The 10442-nt window shown below is 28.4% G+C and overlaps 1 protein-coding gene across 1 annotated transcript; it reads right to left on the bottom strand.

The window, feature by feature from the left end:
* Positions 1-31: 31 nt before the first annotated feature.
* LOC106691808 (uncharacterized) lies at positions 32-10146 on the bottom strand. The gene is made up of 3 exons (XM_014437699.3): positions 9210-10146; positions 6731-7060; positions 32-1297 (listed from the first exon to the last, which is right to left on the bottom strand). The coding sequence occupies exons 1-3, from the start codon at positions 9753-9755 to the stop codon at positions 1013-1015; spliced, it is 1161 nt and encodes a 386-aa protein (XP_014293185.1). The 5' UTR covers positions 9756-10146; the 3' UTR covers positions 32-1012.
* Positions 10147-10442: the final 296 nt, after the last annotated feature.

Here is a 10442-nt window from a genome sequence, read left to right as displayed (position 1 = left end):
TTCACTATATTATATATATATATATATATATTCATTTCTGTAATGTAATCAGCATGAAAATTTAATGTTAGGACTATAATAAATTCATTATAAGATTCATATATTTTAAATATATTGAAAGAAATTGGTATTAGCCTTAACAAATGGACTCAAGTTTCCAATAATGAAAGACTGAACATCCATTTTCGTTGTTCTTCATTTAATTTTAAATTGTTAAATGAGCCATAAATTCAATCAGTCATTTTTAAAATTTTTTTTTGGAAAAATTACTAATCACATAATGTGTCAATTTCAATGATAAATCAAATTTCTTAAAATATATTGAGAGCATTGTAAAAATAGAAACAAATATTTCAAGAATTATAAATAATTTTTAGACATTGTTCTTATATAATTTTTTCTATTAATGTCCGTAACACAGTAACCCTGTGAAATGATCATATATTTCCCTACATGTACCATTACTACATATCACATATGTAATCAAGTTTCAAAATATGAAGTTGACAATTTACAAATTTATTTCAATTCAGGGAGCTTTTTAGATGCCAGATGGCCAGCGATTCTGAAAGCTCTGTGTACCACCAGTATCCTAAAAATATTAGTTTACTCATTAAAAGCTACCCTCAGAATTAATTGTACTCGTAACATTTATGTAACAAAATATATAAATGTGATTCATTCTTTTACAGTTTATTGACATAAACAGAAATTATTTTGACCTACTACCTCAAAATGCTATACAATTTATAGAGAGCAATAAATATTTCTACTTATTACAATGGATGTGTGAAAAATTTTATAGTGCACATTCTACAACAAACACACAAATTATATTTATCGTATATACAAAAACCAAACTATACTATTAGTAATAATCTATGGAAATAATAAGCGCCCATAAAGAGCACTTTTTTTGACACTATCCTAAATACTTATAATATGACATCAATCAACAATTAATGTCAAATGTGATAATTATTTTCCTTGTGTACACTTAAAATTTTTATGACTAGATTATATTAAGGTGAAGTTTGTGTGGTGAGCGGTGAGCTGAGTAGTGCTTGAGAAGATGGTCTCTCCTGTAGAAACCTTTGCCACACTCAAAGCATACGTGGGTCTTGTTGCCAGAATGGATGACAAGGTGGCGAGCTAGGTGTTCTGAGCGCTTGAAGGCTTTACCGCAAGTTGTACATGCATGTTGCCTCACCTCACTATGTTGGTTCAAATGACGATCAAGATGTTCCTGACGAGAGTGTCCAGCTCCACATACATCGCACACGAACCTCCGCTCACCCTAAGGTTGCCCATACAAAAACCAACTCTTAGTCTGTGACCAAATCATTAACCAACCGCATCCAACTTAACTTGTCTCTGATTACTTTTAATAACTTATTATTAGTTTCTTTGGTACTTTTGACAGTCTTTTTAGAACAACCCCAAAAGGAGGCCAATAAGGTAAGTTTACAAAAATTTAAATTTATAAAAAAACAATATAATAGATTGTTAAGTAAACAATTTCTAAGCAATTTTGAAGAAGATAGAAACTTGTAACCTAAGATTAATAAATTTAATTATTGCTTGGCATAGAAAAAGCAAGTTTTATTGATTATAATCTCAGTTAATTGGGCATGTGACACTCCTGATTGAATGGCTGATAACAATTTACTGGAGATAAATTATAAATAAATAAGTATTGAAGATTCTTTTGACATTATTCATCCTTATTTCAATGTTTTTCAGTGAGAAATGAACAATATTAACTCATTTTCAAATAACATTAGTAAGAAAGTTTGAATATAATTGTAAATACCAATTTACTTCATTATAAAAAATTACAACATTTAAACAAAAGCCAAAACATTGGATTCTTCTAAAAAGTGAGCAAGGCACTTTCAGACAGCTATGATACTTCAAAACCAGTTGGCACATTATTAATTTGTGTCAAAGGGTTAACATTCTTTGAAAAAGGCATGAATGTCTTTCAAGATACTTAACACCTCCTTGAGGATGTCTAGAACCAGTGCCAAGCCTGGTTAAAGGAGTGTAAAACAATGTAGCAAACCATATTGTAAAACAAGTCACCCACAGAGTCAATATAATGATCATGTTTTAAAATAATATCCCTGTGGAGATATGAACAGATTGGAAAAGAGATTTTAGTGATGAAAATAATTTGAAGGAAGTAAGGATGTTTTCTTCCAATAAAAATTAATCTAAAAAAGATCTTAGCATAAGAGTAAATCGTTAATGTGCTAATGAATACATCTTAAAATATTTTTCTCATCAAATCAGGTGGTTAATGATAGGACAAACAGCATGCCATTGGAAAGTGAAACATTTCCACAAATTAAAAATCGACTGAGGTTCAAAGAACTCAAATCTATTAAAGTAGTATTTATAAATGATAAGGTATTACGCTATCATCACTGCAACATATTAGCTATTGCGATTGGGAAAATAATCATATTTTTCCTGTGAAACCAAGCTCACCTAAAAAAAAAACAAACTCTAAATTTGAGAAAGTTCAATCTGCCGTAAGCAGTAAGTGATAAGACAATAGAAATGTTTTCTCTCCAGTTCAGCACTCTTATTCAGGAAAACTATAAACAAGGGTAACGCCCAACTCAGCTGATAACTAACCATCTATGCTGACCTGAAGAACCTATAATTCAATTTCCAGCATCCCTCATGAGACTATCTGAAGTAAGAAGAAAAGACCATGGGTATTCATAATATCAGATAATCAAATTTTAATAGTGATAATTTCTTGGTTTTGGCTAAAAAAAATTTTTTAAAAAACATAAAAAAATAAATAGTGAGTATTATAAACTTATAGCAATGAAAAAAATATACAGGGAAAACTGGATTGGACAAGATGTAAATTAAAAGATTTCAAAAAAATAAAATAAATATAAATTAGATATTACAAGTTTTGAATACTAAATCATTTAGTGGTAACTCAATAGGATCAAGAGTACTAACATAAAGCTAGAAAGATTTTTAACATAGGCAGTATCACCCAGATTATAATTTGAAATTAATTCAGTGGCCTAACTATATCATTAGGGGACCTGGAGTAAATTATTTTTCTCCATCTCAAAAATTAACTAAAAATCCAACAATTTTAAACTTGAACACAATAACTGTCTCAACTGATTAAAAAAAGGTTTTTATAAGTGCAAAAAAAAAAAGAGTCCTTTCAATATGTATTGGACAACTGCTCTCTCAAGGTACACCACTGAATAAATTATGAACTCTTCTTTTAGAATGATCGATTTTTTGATGAACAATAGTGGCATTGACAAGTAACAGAATTGGACTGCTGCTTCAAACCTTTTTTTCTCTGCCTCTTATTTAAGTCACATAGTTCATGATTTTATATCAAAATTCATGATTTTTCAGGCGATACATTTGAAGTACTAATTTCAGTTTTCAGAAATGTACTTTTAATATTACTTGTTATATGTAATTTTAGTTTGGTATGGGTTTTTATTTTTGAGCTAGGTTACACACACTCTCTCTCACACAGACACACACTCACATATACACACACTTTTTTTTTTTAATTTTAATGCTGCCTCACCTTCCACCATCAAAATGATAAATGTTATTTACCTGTAGCTCTAGTAAATCATTATCCTATATTAGACCCTGATATTAAGTAACAATTAACAATTAAATATTTCAACCTAAATATTTTGTTCAGATAATAAAGTAAAGGTATTAATGTAATGCTAATTACTTTCGATGACAAATGATAAATTGGTGTCCTATACACCAAGATCCTATTGAAATACCACCTCAAAACTTTTAATATAAAAAAAAGTATACAAAAACAAAGAAATAAAAACTGTTTCAGCAACTAATACAAAAATGATAAATTTGACTACTTTAAGTAAAGTTGCTTATCAATTTAAATCTTAAGAAATTCTACTAAAATATTAAAGAGTTACATAATTTTATAAATATATTAGAACAGTAATTCAACAATGGAAAAGTAGTAATATTAGAAAAGTAAAATTGAAAAAAAAAAAAATTCCAATAAAAATAATTAAAAAAATCATAACATAATAAAGTTATAAATGCCAGTGATGAGGATGATTCCTGAAATGTTTTTAAAAATCTGAAAAGGTTAGCTAACAGGTTGAATTACCATAGAACTGTGAAGTCATATCCTAAATTGAGTCAACTATTGAGAAGTCAAAGAAGTAGAGTAGTAAATATTACATATTAAATAGCAAAGAAGCACTGTAAGAAGATATATAAACAAGAATGTGCAGATTAAGATAAGAATATTAATCATTTAATTACCTTCATAATTGTTTAATGTACTAGTTAATATATCAGTAAGAATACAAATATACTAGACTTCGCGCTTCTTAAAATTAAACCAGACTTGTAAGAGGAAAGAAAGGGCATTTATCATACCTTTTCTACCTTAAATTTTATAAAAATAATAAAACTCATACTCCCTTCAATTAACGTGTATTTAACCGTTAAATTAAGGCATATTTTTTTTTTTTTTTTAATTTTGACTACATGTTATCATAAATATTAGACCAAAATAGTATTTGAACAATTATAACATCATTAAAATTTTATTTATTTATTTTTCATTAAAATTAATAAAAAAAGAAAACAAAAATAGGAAAGGTTTGGAAGAAATGAAGAGAAACATTGCTTTGATGAATTTTATTTAAGATAATAACTACACACTTGTGAAATAAATTGAGAAGGGAATAAAGAAATCCTGAAGCCATTATTTAATAAATATTTAGACTCATTAAAATCTTAAGTATCATACATATTTATATAAAGCCATAAATGATGCTTGTCAAACATTAATGAAATTAGTGCTATCAGGATAATTATTAAATTTAATAATATTTATTGGAAAACAAAGATTTGAAAAAAGTTTCTTACCATGCACACTAATGTCAAAAAAAAACACAGCATCGTATTATAACAGATGCTTCACCTAAATATAGCTAGTACTGGCTATGACAAGCAGCCAGTAATAATTAAAGACAATCATCTATTATTAAATATTAAAAATCATGACAGCAATAATTATATAAAATGACAACGTACAATAACATCATAAGTAATTATGTTCAGCAAATTGCTCAAAAGTTTGTAAGAAAAATGCCAGATTTTTGTCGAAATTCCCTGACCTTCCCAAGTTTGCCGGTTTTCCAGGATCGCTGAACACCCTGCAATGGTAAAAAAAAAGAAACAAATGTTATTGTAACATTGCAGGGCTATAAATTATTAGATTAACAATCACTTGTTCAAAACAAATAATCATGCAGAAATAAATATTTCAACAAACAGAAAAATATACAATCAAGTTCGAAATATGAAGCTAGCTACTAATTCAATTTTCGATTTTTTTTTTATAGTCATGAATAATAAAATAAGAAGTGAAGTTTTTCCAAATATACATTATGCACCAATGAACATATTTACTTCAATAATTAATTAGGACACGATCAACTGAATTAAAAGAGGTTCATATCATAAAAACCAACATCTAAACATTTAACTTCACTGTTAAACTATCACAGAAAGAACTATATACAAATAATAACAGACCATATTAATACAAATATAGAACCATATCTTCACTAATTAAATCACAGCCCAATTGAGTAGAAGATTTTTTATGATACTCTTAAGATTGTAAGAATGTCATGGACATTCAATGTTATTTCAGCAAAGAAATCATATAATAAAGCGGTTTCTTTGAAATAGTTTTGTGATTGCCTTCCTAATCAAAAAACCAAATACCAACCCATACGATAAAATGATTCTAAGAGTTGAGAACAGAGGTTAAATACTTATAATTCCTTAAAAAATCACAAATAAGAATTTTAAACACAAACAGAAGTGAACAGCTTAAAGAAATATGGTGGATTAAAAGAAAATTACTAATCTTTACTAAAGAAAATATTTTTACATAATGCGTATACATTACACAATACTTAGAAGTATTTAATGGCTTCTCATATTTTCTAAATTTTCAAGGAATATTAAAAAAAATTGTATTACTCCATCAGAACAACATTTCGAGCCTATTGGTTCATCTTCAAGTTCCAAATCTATAATTGTGTACACAGTTAAGGACTATTTTCAATGGCTTCAGTATTGGGAAGAAGAGAAATGATTATTGCCAAAAATTTGTAAAGCTTGGCAAATAAGTTAAGAAATTATCAATTAGGAAAAGATTTTAAAAAACGACAGGATTCTAGAATAACCTATTTTTTAAATTCAAAATATTATTGTGACGTTTAGTACTAATTACAAAATAATACTAGTTTTAGATCAAATTTAAAAAGAAATAAAGAAAATTAAACACTATCAAAGGCACATTTTGGTATCATTATTTAAATAATTTATTATGTAAAATAGTTCAACTATGATGATTATCTATTATTTCTTCCAACCAAATAAGGGTTTTTTCTACTTACAAGTCTGGTTAAGAAAGTTTTTCTAATCATTACTAAGCAATCAACTTACAGCAACAAACAAATGATTTGGCCACCTATTTTGTTTCAGATAGAAATTAAATTTAAAAAATATTATATGATGCGGGAGGTGGATTTGGCCACCGACTTTCAGGCTATGTTATAATAGCAGCAAGCCTAAGTCTTTTGGACATATGTCCTTGAGCATGTTTTCGAAGGTGGTCCTTTCGAAAAAAAGATTTTCCACATTCTCTACACACCTGAGCCTTTTCGCCAGTATGAACGATGTAGTGACGAGTAAGGTGCTCATTACGCTTAAATGTCTTGGGACAAGCAGCGCATGAGTAAGGGCGTTCTTCTGAGTGAGATAATTGGTGTCGGTCAAGATGTTCCTTCCTCTTAAGCCCTGCTCCGCAAACACCACATACAAAGCGCCTCTCGATCTTATGTGATGCAAGATGTGGCTCAAGTAGTGATTTATCAGGATAAGCCATATGACACTCAGGACAGCAGTATAGACGTGACCCATCTGGAGAAGTCACAATTCGAACATCTCCAAGTTTCCTTTTGTTTTCATTAGGACTGGACAGCTAATAAATTAAATAACATAATTAATAATATAAATGACCAATTAAACATAGATTTAAGCCAGATATTAATTAATTTGACCAAATATTAACAGAAATAAGTGATAAAAACTAATGGAATACTTGTTACAATAATTTTTAAATCAATATACATTTTTTTAAAGCATACTTTTCTTCGATCACTGAACCTAATATAATTTACAGTTACTCACAAAAATATAGTGAACAACTACAACATAGTGACAAGTTTGATATGACATAATGACATAATTTAATCGATTTGAAAGAATATGAAATTATATAAAAATGAACTAATGGTTGAGAATTTGAAACCTACCCTTTCTTTGAAATTTATATTGGGGAAAAAAAAAAGATCTTATTCAAAACCAGAAATAATAGACAACTTGGTCAATAAATTGGATAAAAGGGCTAGAATTTATTAATTTTACAAGAAATATGAATCAGAAACGGTTAAATTCAAAGATTACTTAATATAAAAAAAAATAATGAGGTGTAGATAGTTGACCGTAGATTACTGATTGGAGAAGATAGTTAGGGAGTGCGGTCAGCAAAAAACAAAAAATTATTTATTTATGCCGATATTTCGACCTGAGTTTCAGGTCTTCATCAGGGCTATAGAACAAAAGAGATAACAACCATCATTTAGAGAAACATAAAACCGAAAAGAAATAGTATACAAACAAATTTGGAATTATACAAAATAATTGATTGATAACCATGGAATTGGACAGTATGGAATTAATAACAGTGAAAAATTAAATATAATATTATGTAGGTAAGAAGATATGCATAATATAAGATATTTAAGTGGTATCTAAAAAAAAAAAATTAAAAAACAAATTTGAATTTACAAATTGAACAATACAAAAGAAAATGAAATATATGATACAATGGGTGAGTGACTTATATATGAATAATGGTGTGAGTAATAACTTATTTTTATTTAGATAAACTTATATGAAGCGTATGTAAAAACAATATATTTAAAATAGGAAAAAAGTAGAAGAAATATAGAGAATGGGGAATGAATCATTTAAGAAATATGACGAGCGAATGAACTTACGTTCCAGCCGGATCTTGGATAAAACTGATAAATACCAAATTCGTTTGTATACTATTTCTTTTCGGTTTTATGTTTCTCTAAATGATGGTTGTTATCTCTTTTGTTCTATAGCCCTGATGAAGACCTGAAATTCAGGTCGAAACGTTGGTATAAATAAATAATTTTTTGTTTATTTGTGTTGTTGCTAACCGTACCCCCCCCCCCCCCCCCGCCTATCTTCTATAATCAATAAAAAAAAAAATACTAAGATTTGAAACTTTTGTTTGCTACATGTTTGAGAAAACTACCCATGTTATCAAGACTAAAATTTCTACAACTTTGACTGAAATCAACTTTTTCGTGGGTAGGATTGAATCAGAGAAACTAACCACTTCAGTATTTGTTTGGAAGTTGAAATTCATTTCGGAACTTTAATCACCTGGAGTAGATAATCTCACAATGAAGTAATATAAGTTTTATTTTAGGCATTGCTAAATTATCTATTGACAACTACAATCCTAATATATAAGTAATAGAAAATCAATTAAACCACTTTCTTTTTTATTATTTAAAAAAATAATCCTTGTCTCAGTATAATTAGAATCTATATTTTTTAGAAACTAGAGAGATTGCTTATCTAGACTTTAAACATAAATAATCATTTCATATTTTTCTGAAATACTCATTGAACCATTTTTTAAAGTGATAAGAATAAATATGAACTAAGCTCTAAGGTGTACAAATAGCCATTCATGAATACATCATAGAAAGTTATTTCTTTAGTGACCTAAGAATGAACAGTATTGCCCAACAAATAGGCATGATGAAAAAATGAACAAAAAAAAAATATTCAAAGGAAAAATATCAAAAATCTTATGATTTAGAATATCAGGTTTCAATTTAAAGAAAAGAAATTTATTAAGTTGAGGATAAAATAAATAAGTATCGCTAAACAAATTCTATTCTTACTGTAAGAATAAATACAAATATAATTAAATTTCTAAAATGTCAAATAGTATAAGGCTAAGTAAATATAACAAGATTCATCATAATTCATTGAACAAATGGAGGAAAAAACAAGAAAATTACCTTCAAAAACTGTCTTAAGCTTGTAAGATATTCAGCAACTTTTGTATTGGGTGGCATAGATACATTTTGCCAAGACATTTGATCAGTTTCATCAAGATCTGTCATAGTAGCAACATCGACCATGATCTTTCCATTGCTCCTGGTTGTAGCTTGTGTCTGGGGTTTGGGTTGGGTTTTGTTAAAACATTGAATACAATTTTTTGCACCCTGATTACAGTGAGCATTAAACTGATTCTCTGTGTTCGTAGGCTTATAGCTATCTTGGTTAGTCCTCTCACTTGTCGTTTGCATATTAAAATTTCTTTCAGTGTTCTTTTGTTGTTCAACAGTTTTTATGAGCTGCTCATTCGGTCTATTATTAAGGAAGGGTTGAATATGAGAATGATACTGTGATTCTGAAGATGTCACAGGAGCTGGAATCATTGGATTCAACCCATCTAAAGGTCCAGGCACAGGAAACCTTGCAGGAAAACTTTGGATAGGAGAACACTGTGCATGATGAATTTGATGAGGCAGAGTAGTCCGATAATGTGGATTTTGGTTCATGGTGACAACTACAATTGCTTATAGTAATCCATACAATTGAATTTGTCCATACGTCTTATAAGCTACATTTAACTTAATGGATTTATAGTTTATTAAACGATAAATTAAAATATTCCGGAATAGTTTCACTGGCTGAAAAGCGAAATGTAATATACACTGAACTCAAACTCAACTGTCGGCATCAGCATCACTAGCGTGTAAGTATATCAAATGAAAATATATTTATGACAAAATTGGACTGTGGTAACTGGATATAATAGCGTTTAATAGACATACTAAGACAATATACTAAAACTCTTTATAAAAAAAAATCCATTTCATTAAAAATATTAGTTTTTTACTTATAACAAAACTTGTATAACACTGCAAGAGGCTATTATTCCAGGAGATCAAGATAAAGTGATTTAAGCGACCCTACCGATGTCAGCCTGAATCACCAACAGGGGAACTTATTTTGAACACCAATATTAAATTATCCAATTAATATTTATTAAGAAGTACTAATCAGTTAATAAACATAACATGTATTGCATTTTTTTTATACTGTCAGTATTGAGCAAGATTAACTCACTTTTTTTATTTATGATAGAGCTGAAATTTTTCGTCTCTAGACTTTATTAATTTATTTTGTTATAACTTAAAATACTTATTTGAATTTAAATATTACTCTTTTTAAAAGCATGCCTC

This window comes from Halyomorpha halys, unplaced genomic scaffold (assembly GCF_000696795.3).
Source record: "Halyomorpha halys isolate HHAL.00 unplaced genomic scaffold, Hhal_1.1 Scaffold3311.1, whole genome shotgun sequence".
Classification (NCBI taxonomy): domain Eukaryota; kingdom Metazoa; phylum Arthropoda; class Insecta; order Hemiptera; family Pentatomidae; genus Halyomorpha; species Halyomorpha halys.
The sequence above is the reverse complement of the archived record's forward strand: the minus strand, read 5'-3'. Positions and strand labels throughout refer to the sequence as shown.